At 41.2% G+C, this 19,576-nt stretch overlaps 1 protein-coding gene across 1 annotated transcript; it reads left to right on the top strand.

Annotated features, from left to right (window-relative positions):
* Nucleotides 1-297: 297 nt before the first annotated feature.
* Nucleotides 298-18,047, top strand: nsfl1c (NSFL1 (p97) cofactor (p47)). Its single transcript, XM_020089413.2, has 10 exons — nt 298-354; nt 6,270-6,407; nt 8,006-8,106; nt 8,245-8,322; nt 9,531-9,696; nt 9,800-9,895; nt 14,045-14,154; nt 14,562-14,699; nt 15,862-16,032; nt 16,848-18,047. The coding sequence occupies exons 1-10, from the start codon at nt 313-315 to the stop codon at nt 17,008-17,010; spliced, it is 1,203 nt and encodes a 400-aa protein (XP_019944972.2). The 5' UTR covers nt 298-312; the 3' UTR covers nt 17,011-18,047.
* The last annotated feature ends 1,529 nt before the right edge of the window (nt 18,048-19,576 follow it).

Here is a 19,576-nt window from a genome sequence, read left to right as displayed (position 1 = left end):
TGGTTCAAACTCTTGTAATATGTAGGTCAGTGGCTCCACTCTGCAGACCCGGTTGTGCCAACTGTATCAAGTGATTGTCTGCTGCCATGGAGATAAAAAAACACTGAGCTGGCTCTTTGGCGAGAGACAGATTTTGAGTATTCGTACGTGCAGAGAAGCACCCTGTGAGATGCAGAAGAACCTAATGAGCTATCTCAACAGCATAATGGCTACAGAGATAATGAGCCCCTTCCTCTTCCCTTCTTCCTGTTGATACCAGATTGTTTCTCTTCTTCACATTGTACAGCTTCATGGGCTGAACCACAGCTAGAGATGATGTTGTCTGGTTACCACCCCGCCTCACATCACTCAAGGGTAAGTAGTGATTGAAAATACAGATATCGTTGCCTACAGCAGCGTTGTGTTACTTCTCTATGATCTCTAAGATTTTCACAGTTGTGGAAAGTAAGTACATTCAAGTCTAGGCATGTCTTTACATGCTTCATTTTAATGATACTTCACTGTACCCCAATAAATGTATTTATTTGCTCAAAACTATAAAGAACAGTAAATAAGGAATGGCTCAAATGTGCACCTTACTGAATCAGAAATTGTTCATGGGTGTTGGACATATAATTGGCCCCCCTGCGTAAATTGTGGCCTCTGATAATCTAGAAAAATCCTTGAACCACTGCTGTTTTTTTCTCCAATCTCCAAAGTTATAACTGTAACAGCCATCTTGTGGGTAACTTGTCTGGTCCCAGCAAAGTGTCCAACAGTTGTGGTCAACTGACCAAGAGATTTCTTTACCAAGGCTTAAAGTTCCACCAGAAATTTTGAGGGCATCAAGTATATAAATACTTGAATGCTTTTGCTTTGAGTATTAGCACTTATCTACCACTGTAGGTTGATGTCATCAAGTTTTAAGATCATACAACTTGCTGCAGCTAATCTATGTCAAGCCTATGTTTCTGTTCAGGCATCAGGACTCAATGTCACACAATAATCACTTGTGAACTGTCTTTCATTCTATTTCTAACCTGTTTCCATGACTTTATAGCTAAATGTTCTGAAAGTAAATTTGTTATTGTAGATGGTATTAGTCTATTGCATCTCATGAATGGTGAAACATCGCAAAAGCTTTTTCTTGGGCCCCTTACTCCCTAATTCTCCACATATTTAACACATTATAGAATGATGTAAGGTATGTCCCTGGTGTATTACATCAGCCAGACCCCAAGAGAAAGATTTGAAAGTTTGTAATTATGGTTGAGCTCTTGATGGGTGAGAACAAAGCCCCACAGTGACAGTGACCCCCCCGGGGCAGCTGACTTCACCTGGACTTCAATGATGGTGTCTGGTGGTCAAAAATGTCTCCTAAAGGGAAATACCAGTGTAACAATGTAAATGGTTTCAACGGACTAAATGACACTGATACAGACAGACTCCTCTGTCTCCTTACTAAAGAGATAATAACAGCCTGTTGGCTACACATTCTGGGGTAAACTAAATGAATACGATGATCCACTAATCTTACTTCTTATTCCACAAACATAAAAAAAACTGCAGTGAATGAATAAATGTGTTGTGTGGATGAGGAGTGTTAAGTGTCTGTCTGTGAAACGCATACCTCGGGAACTGACTTGCTTAACATAAGTATTGTTAATGGGCCAAAGAAGTGCACAGTTGAATTTTGTGCTATTTGAACATGTGATACGTTCAACATCAATACAAATTGAATAAACATACGACCAATAACCTGTAGCAGTCAGTGGGGGCGAGGCAGTGTGTCTTCAGACGGTGGACTGAGTTGACCATGTCTTCTTCCATGTCTTTTAATAAACTACATCTGTTGTAGACAGCTGGGTAAAAACCACGGTCAGAATAGTCACCAGATCCTTTTGATAATTAGATTATTTTTAATTCACCATATCAGACTGTGATGCGAACACAGCTATTGAAACAACATTCACAGAATCCATTCCTGTTGCAAAACATTCATTTTGTTGCTGCAATCCTTTATAATGAGCAGGATTACAGAGTTTTTATTTTGTTGTGAACTTGGTTCTGAAGACGGTGTCGTTTGCAGACTTGTGAAATAGCCAACATGTAATGTATGAAAAAACAACACCAGATAAGTCATTTAAACTTATACATAAACCACAGTTTCAGTTTCATTTTATGAATAACATTGACGATAAAATCGTAATTGCAGACAAACTAGGTAGGATGAACACAAAGTTTTCTAGCTTCACTCTGCACCATAGACTGTTTATAAAAAGCTGTGCACACAAACAATAGAAAGTGACAGTATATTGTAGAACTGTTTGAGGTGAACTCACTAATGACAAGGAATAATTCTGAAGTAGCTCCAGAGCTTTAACACAGGACAAGAGAACAGGCAGGTTTAGAACAGAGTGCACTAGTAAAGAATAGTTCATCATGTTCCAAGGAAAACAAAACAGGGTACTAGAGTTCATGGTAAATATAACTGATTGGATAAGGTGTTATTGCCAAACATGTTTTTTTTTCTGTTACACGTGTAGCCCAGAATCCCCCCCTGCATTCTGGCTGCTCATACATCATGTGCAGTCTTGTTTTCAGATTCCCACTTTGAAGAACCAATGGTTTGTGACTGTTGACCTTTAGCAGGGCAGTTAACTTAACACAAGGCCTTGACCCCTCACAAAACGTTGCCACTATTAGCTACTGTCTAAAGGCGAGGGAGATATATTGTTCTGCTTGACACTCCTGCAGGGGGAGGAGAGTGAACAAGAGGTGGGGAGAGCAAAATATACTAATATAGTTATCAACAATAAGTCTATGAGGCAACAGGAAAGGTAAGTATAAGGAAATCAGTTTTATTTGACCGACTATACTTGATGTACATTTGCTTGCTGTTCAGATCAGATCAGAAATTCCCATATTTAATTTAACAAGAGATAAGAGATCGGATTTTAATGTGCCCTCACTTCCTTATGATTCCCATAACATAATATTCCAAAGTACATTTCCGTCAAAATGTTCGGTGTTTTCCTGAACCAGGTTGAGATCGGGTTAGGGTGATGAGACATAAACAATGCTGTGGTTCTCTTTACGACATGGCGCTGCCAGGGAAGGAAAGAAGAGCAAGATTATTTCACAACTTGTGCGTATGTGATTTAGAGAGGTGGGGTACACAGATATGGAGGGATGGTCAGGGTTTATGGATGCTTGTCCTAATCATGCTCGGTACAACATGTTCACTTTAACAAGCTGTTGTTTTAACCATCTTTCACAAGGCTCTGTTGGTTATTGACCTGCAGGTAGCTCAAGGTTAAATTACCCTGCTTGGCTGCGTGAGGTATCTCACAACAGGAATGTCTTTCTCCTCAGATGGTAGAGTGCAAGAGGTCAGATATTCGGGAAACTCAAACAATATTGCAAAAATATTTAGCCATAATGATGAGTGGGGATTTGTATATAAAAACTACAGGGTAACTTAATAGGAACTATTTTTTGGGTTGATCAATCTGTATTTTACACCTTGTATGCACAACATTATATTTTTAAATCAATAGCTCAATATGTTGGTAAAGATATTTATTTCATCAGCTTAGCATAAAGGCTAGAGGTGGTGGGAAACAGCTAGCCTGGCTCACTCAAATTCTGAAATATATGCTTAACAATACCTAAAGTTCATTTAGAGATGTTCTTGCAGACATTAATTCATCTCCCTAAGATTAGTAGGGTGAATGTAGCTGTGTCTCAATTCAGGGGCTGAATCCTTCTGAGGCTGCATTTGAAGACAGATTGTGTCGCAGCTACTGGTTGTCACATTTCGAAGGCTCCATCAAATGTGACTGAAAAAATGCTTTCTACCATCCTTGAAAAAATGAAGGCTCCAATGCCTCAATTCAACAGAACAGCAGTGGATATATATATATATATATATATATGCTAAAAAAACGTTTGAAAAACTTTAATTAAAACTTTCTTGACGAGCTGGTGACCCGGATGACGGAAAGCCCCTGTGGACCAGACAGTCTCACTTTGGTTTAGCCTTCACGTTCTATGCAGCCCACAAGGACCGCCTCCTTTGTGGGCCTTGAAGACCCCTGACTTGAGACAAAACTTGTTGTGAGTGAGGATTCAGGAGAATTCAAAGATGAAGTCTCATTCATTCTGATGGAAGAAGCTCGCTGGGCACATACCCCAATTGAGCTCGTACAGATAGAGCAAGGCTACCAGTTTGCCCACACATTGTCTTTATGCTAATTTATGCTTATCAACTCCCAGTTTTAGCTTCATATTTTACATGTAGACATGAGAATGGTATAGACTTTTTCATCTAAATCTCAACAAGAAAGTGAAAAGGTGTATTTCTCAGAAAAACATTTGTGGGGAAGTATTCAATTTAAAGTATCGTTGCTTTATGTTTATACAAAAAGCTTGATTTTTGGTCTCAAACAACTTAAATAACCAGAAATATCTTGCCTTAAGCCTTAAGGGAAGATAAATCACATACATGAACACAAACATGCCCTCGAGGCTTTCCTAGGGCGACATCCACAGCTGTCAACCTGTCACCTTGGTTATGGCTGACTCAGACTCTCCTAACCTGGTGTGATCAGTGTCAGGTATAGTTACACAACACCAATGTGTGATTAATCCCTGTTGTCTGTCGTGCTTTATTTGTCTGGTTTCTTTCTCAGTTTCTCTTGCACACTTCTTCTTACTCTCAATGCTTCAGTCTGTGGTTGCAGCTTTCTCTTCGTTCCAATGTCTTCCTGGTGTCTTTCCCTCTCTTGCCCTGATTTTGGCTGCTGTTGCCTCATCTCACAGACCCTGAAGCTTAAAACATCCAAAGGGGAAACAATAACTTGTAAAATCGCTGCTGCTTAAACCTCCTCAGTGTTTTGCACTGCGTTTTCATCTGACTTTATTTTTGTTCTTTGTGTGCATCTGAGGAGAAATGGGGGTTGGGCTCCATGAGGTGATGTGACAACATGGTTTTCGCACTCTGCTGCAGATTAATTAGCCTCAAAGATCAAACAACCAACACTGAATGCATGAAACTCCATGGACCTGTTTCCCACCAGAAACAATTAAGACGCTCCCAATCTGTTTAGTGCTTATTGCTTTGTGCCATCTGACCAACCTGCTATCACAACTTGGGAACCAGGGTATCTCCCATGGCAATGCTCTCTCCATCTGTTTGTGGCACTGACATCAGAGGCAGGTGTTTACTGGAACAGTTTTGACAGAGGTGTTGCACTGTGGACTTGCACAAAGAGACAAACTTAAGACTGGGGCTGACAAGAAAATTAAGATAAGACGTAAATGATCTGACTGCTCTATTAGAAGCTCTGCGGTTTATTACTAAGATGTCCCATTTCAGTTCTTTCACAGATCAGACTAAAGTACAAGTAAGGTCCTGCAAACAAATATAGGATGGGTGGAAATGGGACACCCCCTGATAAGCTCCACAGTCCAGACTCTGCCTGTATTAATACATTTACAATCACAAAATACCTACAACCCTAAAACATGCAACTCAATCGTCACAAAACACATACCTCATCACCATCAACCATCTGTAAATCAGTACAGCTTATCCATTTGAGGGTTGCAGGTGAGCTTGAGCTGACATTGGGCGTGAGGTAGGGTACGCGGACAGGTCGTCAGCATATCACAAGGCCAACAACTCTTTACACTCACACCTACGGTTAATTTAAAGAAAACAATTAACTGTAGTTAATTGTTCCCTGATGTTTTTGGACTCTGGTAAGAAGCAGGACGACCTGGAGAGAACCAGGCAAAAGAAGGAGATGAACCCCACACAGAAAGACCCTGGGTGAACTGGGGTTCAAACCTTATGGCTGACCTAACAGTGCTTACCACACCACCGTGCCACCCTGCCTGCACCATTCCTATTATGAGCATTATTTTTTTTAGTGCTGCTCAGTTTGTTTTATCAAACATAGACTTTAAACTCTCATGCACCTCTTCTATGATCAACGCTTCAGATCCTTTGTTCTACACAGACAATGATCAGGACTTCTTCTGTGACCCGTGGATAGACTGCCACCTAGCGGTCAAAACAATAACAGCGCCACAAATCGTGAACGTGATAAACTTTAGACCATTAAAATAGCTAATCCCCAATATTCTTATAAAAACGACAAACACGCGTTCGATCCACACGTCAGTCGTGTTATTATACTTTCTATGTGTGTCTACGCCTCTGTGACTTTGGTTCCTGCTGTGAAACCACATAGGAACCATCATCTGTTGCTTTGTTTCCTCAGGTGGAGCCGGACGAGTCGGCGGAGGAGCAAATCAAAATGGCGAGCCAAGAGGAGTCCGTGAGGGAGTTCGTCGCTGTGACCGATGTGGACGAGGAGAGGGCCCGCTTTTTCCTGGAGTCCGCCGGCTGGAACCTGCAGGTGCGTCCTCTATGTGCCTTTCCTCCGAGCTGCGGCGGAGCGTTCCGCGGCCAGTCCCGAGGAAACGGCGGCAACATGTCATGTGTCAGACGGATAGCTCGCCGGCTAACGCTAACCCGTGTTGCCGGTAATTTGTGCAAGTCACCCTTTGACAATGGCCCGACCGCTTTCTGTCACCGACAACACGGCCGCTGCGCTGCTCGGCAGCCGACACGCTCTTAGTTCCAAGAGGTCCCTGCCCTGTCGCCTCATTCAACATTAGCTGCCATTAAGTGCGGCTAACACTAGACTGCGTCCATTGAGTCGTGCTAGCTAGCGTTAGCCTGAGTTTATGTTGGTTTAACCTAGCTAACAACTCCGGTTAGCAAACGTTACTGTTGAAATGAGTGTCTGTGGGCAGGAGAAATGAAGTCGGACACTTGGCCACTCTTGCTGTAATTCTACTGTGAGTTAGATACATAGAGAATGAAACCCAATGACTGGTGTGATTCGTTTTCTCTTCTGTTAGAAAGAGAAAGTACACGAATCAGCTGCGGTGCCATGTTGTAAACATCAGCCCTGTAGGGAACAGACGGTACACACAGTCCTGTTACTGAGGTGATCACACGTGTCACTTGTTAGACAGTCGGTGTGATGTCAGGATGATGATGATGTGTGATGTGTTTGAGCTGGACTTTCTCAGACTGCGGCTGCAGGAGAGGACTGAAAACACACAAGTCGGACAAAATCTACTTCCTTTAGCGTCAGTGAGTCGACAACACGTCTCATCTAAATCAGAGACTTGTTTCATGAAAACCTATATGAGGCAAAATTCAGTCATATCTGCCAGAGGAACACTGTTAGAGAGAGAACATGTTTATTTATTTCTGTTTCATTGTGAACCAAAGACTTCAGAGTAAAAATAGAATTTAGTGACATCTAGTGGTGAAGTTTCATGATGCAGATGAACACCCCTCACCTCACCCTCTCCTTCCAAACATGAGAGAGAACCTGTGGTAGCTTCAGTTGTCATAAAAACTCAAAAGGTGTTTAGTTTGTCCAGTTTGGGCTACTGTAAAAAACATGGCGGCCTCCGTAGAGAGGACCCCTCCATGTAAATATAAAGTATTTAAATTTGAACGGCCCGTTCTAGGGTAAGGAAATTCATACAATTTAGATTCTAGGTTCTGATATATGTTTAAAAACACATCAGAATAAGATTCAAATGATAAAATACAACCTACAAGATCATTACTTATTTTGCACCAACAAGCTCTTGAGCTAAAATGTTTTTAAAGCTGAAAATTTAAACTACAGTAAAAAAATACCAGTACAAGATTGAATACATCTCGTCTGGAGAGAAACAAATGGCTGGTAATGGATCTCAATACTTAGAATAAAAACTCACTGTCATGCATGTCAGTGAAGTCCTCAGCCAATACCAACAAAGTTGTGTCATCAGAGAGGAGATTTCCAGGTGCTGCAGCAGGAGGATAATAACTGCTCCTCTAACCAGCATGCCCTGTGTTAAGATCAGTGTGCATCATGTTAAGTTGCGCTGAGCAGAGCCACGTTAAGTGGAATGCATCTGTTGACTTGTTACCTTTGCCTCTTCACAGCTCGCACTCGCCAGTTTCTTTGAGGATGGAGCTGATGACGACATAGTGACGCTCCCTCAACCTGAGGGAGGCTCCTCGGTCTCCCGTTCTGCTGGTCCAAGGTGTGTTTGTATTGTCTTTTATTATTTCTCTGCCACGGTATCCACATCGGTACAAAGACCTGGCTCACTCTTAATCATCTGTATAATTTAATGACATTCAATTCAATGCATGAACCCCATGTTTTTCTTTAATATCAGCTCGCAGCCCAGAGTGACGTCCTTCAGAGATCTGATGCATGAGGCAGAGGAGGAAAGTGACGAGGAGGAAGGTCAAAGGTGAGTTAAAGCCCCAGCGTCATTTCAGTAGTCTTCACTTTAACAGTGACAGTACATGATAAAGCACAAGATGTTTTTCTGCCATGACTTTTTTTTTGATCGCCACACAGGAGATATTTGTGCTTTCCTCCTCAAGAAACTCACAAATCATGGTATTAGAAATGTTAACGAAGAACCTTCATGGTCCTGGTAGAGATTGAGTGTCAACCTCAGGGATCAGTGATTGATATAGACGCAGGGACAAACAGATAAATAAAATGACTGCTCAGTGTGTGTAGTATCAGTAGCTCTCTCGTTGGGACAAAGTTCTTTGTCTCATGAATTGTCTGTCTGCGCTCTACATCCACAGTGTTTGTATGGTAGAAAGTCTCACTCAGCGGGTGTTAGTCCAGAATGCACCAAACTATTTTAGGTTTCACCTCATTCACTGTGGACAGGTCGTTCACGGTTTTTCTGCTGCATCAGCAGATTGTGATGCTGGAGCAGTGCAGTGGACTGGCTGTTAAGGGACTGTGTGATGTTGCTAATGGTTTGGTAATGGTTTACATTGCAGTCCCTGAGCAAGCTGAACTCATTGTTTTATTTAGAATCAATTATACATAATTTACATTAGAACTGCACGATATATCGAAAATTTGTGTTGCCTTCACGCTCTGCAAGACAACATATTTTGCCAATCATATGAAGCCCTGCTCCCTTAGATAAAAAAGGAAAGATATTCATATCATTGACAGGTTTCGTCAATGATATGATATCTCTGTCTGTCTCTCTAAGACTCTAACACACAAACAGTGTGTTCGGACACATGTTTAAACTCAGACTGGGTAAAAAAACAACAGAATCTGTAATGTATGGAGAGCCGGATGAGATGGTGGGGTTAGGCGGTTGGTGCAGCGTGTCGTGCAAATGATAGAGACACAGAGAAAAAGAAAATATATTTCTTTGTCATAAAGCTTTGATGATGATAATCTTGTTTAATCATGGTCTCTCTAATATCGGTATTAGCACCAGCCCCCAAGTAACCATATTGGTCGTGCTCCAGTCACACAGGCATGACAACCCACAGCACTATGCATTCCACATAGATCTATCTATTACTTATTTGACTTAGTTGATCATTCATTTTACTTATTTTTCCTCTACTCTGTTACGTGTTCTGTAGAAGAATTCCCTTCTGTCTTGATTCACCTTTCTATGTCCCCCTCCAGGTTTTTTGCAGGGGGATCAGAGCGCAGTGGACAGCAGATCGTTGGGCCTCCCAAGAAGAAGAGCTCCAATGAGGTGGTGGAGGATCTGTTCAAAGGAGCCAGAGAACATGGAGCCGTGCCCCTGGACCGGAGCGGGAGAGGTCCAGGAGAAACCAGTAAAGCCAAGGTAAGAGAAAGCTCGATTTTATGACTGTCTTTTTTGTTTATAATTCTCCTTTTTCTTGGTGATCCAATCCCTTTGTGTCTTATTATCACCTCTCATCACCCAGGCCTTTTTGGGTGGAGGTTACAGGCTAGGAGCAGCTCCTGAGGAGGAGTCCGCCTATGTGGCTGGAGAGAGACGTGCCTCCAGCAACCAGCAGGATGTGAGTATACATCCTAATGGACTGAGTTTTTTTTTGTTTTGTTGTCAGTTACCTTTGGCACTATGAGACACCAATGGTTAGTGTCAGGCACCAGTTCTTACATGGAGGTTACCTACTGGACCAAACAACAATGCTGATTTCAGTGCCTCACTTTGGTACCTGAGCTCTGTAGTGAAGTTGCCTGTTTACTGGCAACAAAATACATCACCACATGTGGCTAGTTAACATTACACTTAACTCTGGAAGCTTCACACTCTCCATGGCTCTGGCAGCACATAATGTTAGCGTACAATTAGCTAGTAGTTGACACAACAACAAAATGCTTAAAGCTAAATCGTCGAAGGTGTGCCTGTGCTTCAAGTCAAATGATTCCGACACCAGGTGCAGCAAATGTTTGAAAACAATTCCATGTAAAGGCAGGACCATGACAAATGTAATGGAGCACCTGGTGATACATTTGAAAGCAGAGGGATGCTCCGTCTTTGAATGCTTGTGTGACCCCATTCCAAGCCAAAGTGCACATGCAAACAAAAATCCAAAATAAAAGACTAAATATTTTCCTTGGTTGGACCAGTGCACCAAACATTTAGCTGGTGTGTCTATATATGAGTGAGTAGTGTCACTTCCTCGCTTACTTTGGGTTTGTTTGATGTCAACATTTTGTACTAACTCTCTGCTACACACAAGACGAGACACGCACAGCAAGGACATCAGTGTTATTTACCAGAACGATCCAGATTCATGATGCAACACCATTTATTAATAGCTAAATAAATATGATTGTCGCGGTGAAGAGCGACAGATGAGCAGACACAAACACAATTCTAGAAGAAACGCTGGAATATTAACCTAATACAATATAAAGCTAAAAACTCATATAAATCAAAACCATTCCGTTGACTGAGCTGGTAACATATATCATGTGCAAAATGGTTAGTATTTATTTAAGAGCAATGTGTCTTAACAGAGCTAGAGAGTCCATTTTATTTATTGTTTTGATGGTCTGGTTTATGTTTTATTTATTTTGGATATTTTAATATGTTTAACTCCAATTAAAATCTCAGATTGATCATTCTTTAGAATTAACTTTATTACGAAAAGGTGAACTTGCATGATTATGCGATATAATTTTACCAGTAGTTGAATGGTTTCACAATGACAAAAATATAATTTATTGTCATAATTTCTTGGACAACATATCTTCCAACAAAATTTGCTATCGTGACAGGCCTACCTTAATATTTTTAATAATGCACCTACATTATGTGCTTGTGCACCTAAATTAATAAGTTAGGCGCGCCTGTGCAACCAATGTTAAAAGTAAGTTTTGAGCCCTGCAAGCACATTAACTGCAACCCGGTTGAGGGGAGATGATTGATGAAAAGTTCGGAGTTGGAGTATTTTGCTGTATTTAGCAGTGAAACTGTCATTAAATAATTGTATTTGGGTCAGATTTAGTTTTTAGAATCAGAATCAGGTTTACACATACCAAGGAAACTGCTTTGTTTGTGCAGGTATAAATATCCAAAAATATAAATAGGAAACAAAAATTTTATATAAAAAACAACAATATTACATATTATTATAAGTACCAGAAGAGGGATTGTGCAATATGTACCATTAGTGTGTTATTTGCCACGGGAAGTCAAAATGTCACAGGCAGGGGTATCAGTGCAGTTCAGGGGTATCAGTGCAGTAGCAATCCGGAAAAAAATGCTTTTGTGGCGTGAGGTTTTGGTCTTGATGGCCCACAGAATCCTGCCAGAGGGAAGTGGTTGTACAAGTTTGTGTCTAATGTGGAAGGGGTCGGCCACAATCTTACCTGCACTCCTCAGAATTTTGGAGACATACAGTTCCTGGAGAGAGGGCTGGTTGCAGCTGATCACCTTCTCAGCGGAGCGAATGATGCGCTGCAGTCTGGCCCCGGTCCTTGTCAGTATCAGCAGTGTACCACACGGTGATGGAAGAGGTGAGGATGGACTCAATGATGGCAGTCTAGAAGTTTACCATCATCGGCTTTGGCAGGTTGAACTTTTTCAACTGCCCCCGGAAGTACATCCTCTGCTAGTGAGGGAGTCGATGTTCAGCTCCCTCTTCAGGTCGTTGGCACGAAGGTGCCCAGGAAGTGGAATGACTCCATGGTGTCCAATGGAGAGCCACACCGGGTCCAGGGATCGGGAGTTACTTGGCTTTTTCCTGAAGTCCACAGTCATCCTGATCAGAGACATGTTTCTCCAGCTTCACATGCTGCCTCCTATCAGACAGGAAGTCTGTGATTCACCTGCAGATGGAGTCAGGAACGCTCAGCTGTGAGAGCTTGTCCTGGAGCAGAGCAGGGATTGGGGTGTTGAATGCAGAGCTGAAGTCCACAAACAGGATCCTGGCGTAGGTTCCTAGGGAGTCCAGGTGCTGGAGGATGGAGAGCAATATTTACCACATCGTCTACAGATCTGTTAGTGAACTGTAGAGGGTCTAGGAGGGGGTTGGTGATGTCATTACCACAGAAGTCAGGGCAATTGGTCTGTTGTCATTAAGTCTTCTGGTCCTTGGTTTTTTGGGGGATAGGAATGATGGTGGAGGATTTGATGGCAGGCTGGCACCTGACATGTCTCCAGTGATGTGTTAAAAAATGTCTGTGACCACTGGAGACAACTGATTGGCACTGTGTTTCAGCGTTGATGGGGAGACAGAGTCAGGTCCGGCTGCTTTGTGGGGGTTCTGTGTCCTGAAGAGCTTGTTAATGTCCCTCCCCAGGATGGAAAGAGCTGACACTGTGGTAGAGGGGGAAGGGGGCACTGTGGTGGGCAGGTGTTCGGACCCACACACACACCTGCTGAGCTGGTGTTGGTGATGCTCTTGGATGGGGGCTGGTTGTTTTATGTGATTTTTTTATTTTTTATTATTTATTATGCGATTATGGTGTGTTTAGCAATTTTATCTATTTGTACATTTAAAAATACTCAAAATTATAAGAATTCAATATGTTATATTTCAACTTCCAATTTGCTCAAGGAAAAATGTTTTTAGGTGCTTTTTTGAAGAAAATAAAATCGATTTAGCATTGGTATCAGGAAAACCCAAACAACACCCACCCCTATGTTTGACTTGGTTGTACAGCACATCTTACAGACTACCTTTGAGAGACGATAAACCTCCACCTCTGCGGTCTCTTCTCTCTTTAGCATTTTGATGTGATTTAGGGACTCTTACGTCTTTACAGTATCTGTTCAATTGTCATGTGTCTTATTCTCTTCTGGGGCATTTGAGTTCAGGGAACAGGTCAAGCTTAAATGGGTTTGCTTCGGAGCATCACATGAGCAGAGTCACAAACTCAAATAGTTTAAACTTTATTTGGAGACATTTGCAAATTTTTTGTTCTTCAATTTGAAATTAAATAATGGATACTACTTTATGTACAGTAACAGTGGGTTTTATTTCACTGTTGAAATAACTGCGTCGGAGATCTTTTTCTCTTGCACGGCCACAACAGCTGCTCAAGAAACATTTAGTAACCACGTGTTCAATTATGTTTGGAACTTACAATTGATATGTTAAAAGTTCTAATAGGTGACCATGCAAGTGAAAAAGATAATGAGGCTCAAAAATGGCAAAAATCCCTCAGAAAGATATCGAAGGTCTGTCAAAATGAAATGTCACATTTTGAAAAAGCAGCTGTGCACACTAGAAACTAACAACCAGCTTGTACGAACAAGTTGTGTGGATCAGTAGAAAATCGTTTGCATGGTTGAAAAGAAAAACTCTCTGACCTCGCTGCATGTCAAAAATCATTTATACAAACTGTCTTACTTACAATATATGGTCTGAAGGCCATCCGTTTCTCTCCTCTCTTCCACATTGAAGGTGATGATATATACATCTAAAATGGTACTTAAGGTTGAATGATTCTTAGTTACAAAGGCTTCAATCAGATTGTGGTTTTAAAATATCAATAGCTATTTACAGACTGGGCTAAAACTTAAGAGAAACCAAATTCTTTTTCTACAATAATTCATTACATGTTTACAATCAGGTGGGCAAACTCATTAAATGGGCAACAATTAAGGTCAATGTTAATTACTTACTTTATCACACTGGCTTCCTACCTCATATCTGTCTAGAATAACGTGTGTGTGTGTGTGTGTGTTTTAGGTACATGTTGTGCTCAAACTGTGGAAGACGGGCTTCAGTCTGGATAATGGAGAACTCAGAAACTACAGCGATCCTGGAAATGCCAACTTCCTCGAGGCAATCAGAAGGGGGTGAGAACATCCTACCAACTTAATCTAAGTTAAAACATGGTCATCATAGACCCTAGAGAACACACTATGTCTTTAATGTAAAATGTCTGTGGTGTGTATGCGCACGTCCTATTATAGTTATGAGGGCTAATTTTGGTTCATTACCATTGTTGTGAGGACATTTTGGCACGTCCTCACAAATTCAATGGGTTGTTTGAGGGTTAAGACTTGGTGTGAGGGTTAGAAATAGGTTTAAGTTAGGTTTGGTCATTTAGCTGCGAAGGTTAGGGTAGGGGGCTAGGTAATGCATTATGTCAATAAGTGTCCTGACAACTATATTTGACCAATAATCATCGTCTGCTTGAACAGCACACATTAGCAACACTGATAGCATTCAACCCCTGTTCCTGTTGGTTGTCACCCTGCAGAGAGATCCCACTGGAGTTGAGGCAGCGGTCTCGAGGGGGCCAGGTCAACCTGGACATGGAGGACCACAGAGATGAAGACTTCAGCAAACCCAAGTTGGCTTTCAAGGCCTTTGGAGGTGAAGGACAGAAGTTGGGAAGGTGAGATTGCTGAGTCATTTTTTTCTATTTAACATGGTTTGCATATCTTTACAGTTCTAAAAGCAGCAGCTGATTTCAGTGTAAGTAAAGGCTGTTCAACCAGTCTTACTTGCTCCACATGGGAATGAATCATCCTAATTCTAGGTCTTGAATGCCAGATGACATTGTTATTTTTACTCCGAACTCTTGGAGCACATTCAGCTCTCAATCAGAGTTGTCTGTCCTGTCTAAAAATATCACAGCACTCATAAAGAAGCAATACATTTCAAATAGCACATGCTTTTTTTGTATAGAGTGAATACAAATCTAATATCCACTTTGTGCAGCTTCTTTCACTTTGAGCACATGGATAATTTTAAAGAATTAGAGAGCCAACTTATACAATAATACAATACAAAGCTACTTTTCCTGCTTACAGCAAAGTGGATCATTCATCTTTGAGGGCAGCTCATGCCAAATCACTTGAAGTTTCAAAGCAGGAACACATCATCACATTATGAAAACCTTTTCAAAACCACTGAAAGCTGTTCTTGGCCTTACACAGTATTCAAATTTCTTCTTACAAAGTTCCTATTTTATTATATTTTTTATATTAAAGCTTGAGTCTACAGTTGGTAACTTCATATTTCTCTGTACCTGCATTAATTTAATTACATTTTTTTATGTCACTGTGGGATATTGGAAGCCCACTGGTGAAAAAGGATTACATATAGGCATTGAAAACTGTTAAGCATGAAATGTTTATATGACATTTTGGTTTTGGCTCCTGGGAAATGTCATGTAAACTAAAAATTTGGCAGTCGATAGTGCAGCAGGAGACTTTTTTCTGGAATTTGTACATTTTCTGTAAAAACTGTCCAGCAAAAAACAACATATCTCTAAATGTGATTATTATATGAAATATATATATCAACATTAAAGGCTCAAGTGTTTCTTTGTAAGAAAGTAATACTAATAAAATGACGAGTAATATACTTTTATAGCACTTTTAATAATGTAGTTACCAAGTCCACAAGATAAAAATGATCAGTGGAGAGAATTTAAAAACAAAATTACAACATTAAAAAAATATGACAAACTGAGATGATTCTCTTGAGTAAATGTGATCCTTCATGACCAGAGCTCCACAAAATATCAAGTGTGATCTTCTCCCCCCCTGTAGTGCCACCCCAGAGTTGGTTTCAGCTCTGGCCACCCCCCAGCAGGACCAGGTTGCCAATGAGGCCCAAGCCAGCACCTCAGTGGCCCTCGACCCCTCCCAGCCCGTCACCAACATTCAGATCCGACTGGCCGACGGTGGCAGGCTGGTCCAAAAGTTCAACCATACCCACAGGTGACTGTGACAAATACTTGTGTTCCTGCAGGTTTACTGTGCTATTTCAGACAGCTGAAAATGACTGCCAGGTGTTTCCCCCTTTTTAAACCCCAAATCATCATTAGCTCTGTCCCTGATAAAACACCACGAGCATTAAATGTATGTTTGATTGTAAAGGTAGAGAAATCAACCTATGCTTGGGTCATTGTAGCAGCTGCTCACAAACAAGAACCAAAGGAATGGCAAAGTGTATGAATCAGTAAATCATACTTTACTATATCTTAACAGTAAATGTCGCTGTTTCCAGCCATGTCAGGCTCTGTCAGATGCAAGATGCAAGCTGAATTACCGTTGGCCAGTTACTATTTACTTTGACAGCTAATTTCCTTCTTGCTCAGTTATCTGACAACGTACAGTTATGTCGATGACAAGAACCTGATTCAGTTGTTGTTTTTAACTTGACCAAATCTCTGACTGAAGTGTTCAGGTGAAGGGTGGTGCAGCAGACAGGGACAGGACGTAATGTATTAATTCGGCTGCGGGGACTGCAATGTTTTTATCACCTAAAGCTGCCCTGACATCTGCGTCGGAGTCTTCTCCATGTATGGCAACACTTTTTATCCTGAGATATTAGAAGTCATCTCGATCATCAATATATCTACCTCAGTTTTTCATTTTTTATGCCAAATAGTAGGTTATACACAATTTGAGCACACACCTCCATATGATTGTAAGGAGTCAGAGTTGCTGTTGTAGTTACAAAATGTTCTTTTAAAATCTGAACTGTAGCTATGGAATAAGAGCCCTGCATGATGTATCGATGTGTCCCTCAGGGTATCTGATGTGCGCGAGTTTGTGGTCGCGGCCCGGCCTGCCATGGCCGCCAGGGAGTTTGTTCTCATGACCACCTTCCCCAACAAGGAGCTGTCAGACGAGAGCCAGACACTGCAGCAGGCCAACCTCCTCAACGCTGTCATCGTTCAGCTGCTAAAGTGAAGGGCGGAGAGTGTACGGTCGATCCCTGCTGGTGCGGCCCAGTACTGCAGCCACGTGAAACCTGCTGCCCCTTCTGAGGGAGGAGAAAACATGGACTTATATACGGACTTCTAATTTCTGAGTTTTGTTTTTCTAAAGTCAAATGTAACATTCTGCTCCCCCCATCACCACCACTCTCACCCTCCACCCTTGCGTGGTCTGTGACGGGCAGTTATAAAGGGGGAAACTTAAAAACCTTCCTAAATGGAACGTAGATCTCTCAAAGTTCTGGAAAGCTGCAGATGCTGTTCCTGATTGTGGTCGTGATGGGGACGCGTTCACCTGAGAGCAGTAGATGGTCTAATCCGAAAACAAAGCAGCAGTCCAGCTTTCTGAGGAGCAGCTTGGTTGCAGAGATCGTCACTAAACCTGGTTCTTTTTTCCCTATTAACTTGCTCCCCTCTTTTCCTTTTCTATTAACCTTCATTTAGCCCTTCAGCTGTGTTTACGGTCAGGTGCTGGAGCCCTCACCAGACCACCGGCAGAGTCCCAGTTAGTTCCAACTGCACAAACCAGAACCACATAAGGAATACTAGTCTCACTGAAAGTACATGTTGACAGTGTGGTTTTGTGAACGTTTCCTTTTCTCTCTGTAAACTCCGCTTGGAGAGAAAAGTACAACGACGTCACAAAACACCCAGGGTTTGTTTTTCCTCCAAACTAACCAATACCAGTAGCCTTACTCTCCTTTATTCACCTCCAACAACACATTTGTTCAAAATCCAGATGGAATTATTTTTTTAAGCTGCCTTTTCTTCCTCCTAACTCTTTTCCTTTACAGATTGTAAGATTGTCCCAGTTACACATTTTGATATTGTGTAACGTCACAGCTACACAAGGCTTTATTGTCAAACAAAAGATCATATAGATTGTAAACTCTGGTTTGTAGTAGTGGATTCCTATGACACACTGACATCTTCTATGCATCCTGGGGCAACACAGAAATATGTTTGGACCTCTGGTAAAATAAATTCATTTTATGGTTGATGTATAAAGAACTTCATTGTCTTGTGTCTTTGTTATAGTTAGAAAAAATACCTTTTAAGCCGTTTGTGAATTGAGAAACATGGATTGTAGATTTTTCTTGTGTGCGCGCACAGATTCAGTTTATATTCCGGGTTAAAGCTAGGGTCGGTAATCCTGGAAGAGTTAGCAAGAGCAGGCTACATTTTGAAGAAATGCAACCGATGCATCCCACCACCTCCCATCAGTCCTCACGTCAAAGCTATGACACCAAAACACATGAACATGCAGTGACCGACAACTGCTGGAAGCCGACTTTTACGTGACTTGCAGGATAATCTCTGACTATCGTCTCTGCCTCTGGTGTATGTGTCTCCACATTGTGAAGACTAGTCATTCACAGTTTCATTTCATTACAATCTGAATTAAATAATTGGACACGTTTATTACGATCCTGCAAGGTCCACAGACAACGGCTTTTTTCAGAAGATTGGATTTATTGTTGCTATAGGGACGTGAAGAGGATTTCAATGAATACGATTGTTTCAGAAACAACTTACCAACGCTTGGCACTGAGCATGTTGACTCATTCATTGATCATTTAAATGTTTCTGTTGTGCCGGTATAAAAGAGGCCTCATATCTTTTTATCTACCATCACATTTCTAATATATCTTACCACTGATTAGGAGTATATACAAAAGAAAAAAAGCAATAGATGCTGCATAATTTAATAACCCAATAATCACCTTACTGGTTGAAGACCTGCTCTTAAAGAAAACTTGAATGAAAAAAGTAAACTAACATTAAAATCGGTCCTTTAATCATGTTTTATATCTGTCTTTGTTATAAGAACAGTATTTTACTGCATTATTTTTGCTTGAGGGTCACCTCTGGTAACGCTGTCAGAGAATCAGGTGAATATACATCTTAATTATCTTTGTTCATCTGACCTCATGACTTGACTAATCAGTAGGAGCAATCTTAGCAAAATGGTGTTATCGGTTTTGGTGACGAGGTCTGAACACTTCAGAGTTGTCTGTGTTGTTGTGAGCTTGTCTGAGCGGAGAATCTCCTGCTGTGTTCTTCATTTGCAAAAGTCCAGAAAATGTTCTGCACTCTGTTCTGCGGAGTTCATGTCTGAAAAGCTTTATAATGCATGTGCTTTAAATGCTTCAGTACAACTTTGACTCTTGGAAGGCTATCATATCTTTTTGGTTGTTTCTGCAGAGTTTTATTGACTTGATCAAACTCAGTCTGACCTGCTGTGCTGGATGTGCCATCTCCAGTAACAATCTCACTCTCACATATGTTTTTCTTCCTTCAGTTTAATCTATTTTGAATCAGCACTTATCTCCTCGCTTGTGGACACCCACGTGAACACTCCGTGGCACTGGAGCCAGTTAGCTGCTGTTTCACTGTGACCTCAGCACAGCAAAAAAACCACACCAACAAATCTATTTAGCTGCAATTTACTGAATATTAAGGAAAGTTAGAAATTGAAAAGTTAAACAGTGAAAATATTTGGCGATAAGAATAAAATAGAATGTGAGTGGCTCAGATGC

Source organism: Paralichthys olivaceus, chromosome 6 (genome assembly GCF_024713975.1).
Source record: "Paralichthys olivaceus isolate ysfri-2021 chromosome 6, ASM2471397v2, whole genome shotgun sequence".
Classification (NCBI taxonomy): domain Eukaryota; kingdom Metazoa; phylum Chordata; class Actinopteri; order Pleuronectiformes; family Paralichthyidae; genus Paralichthys; species Paralichthys olivaceus.
Note: the sequence above shows the minus strand (reverse complement) of the source record. Positions and strands in the feature narration are given on the sequence as shown.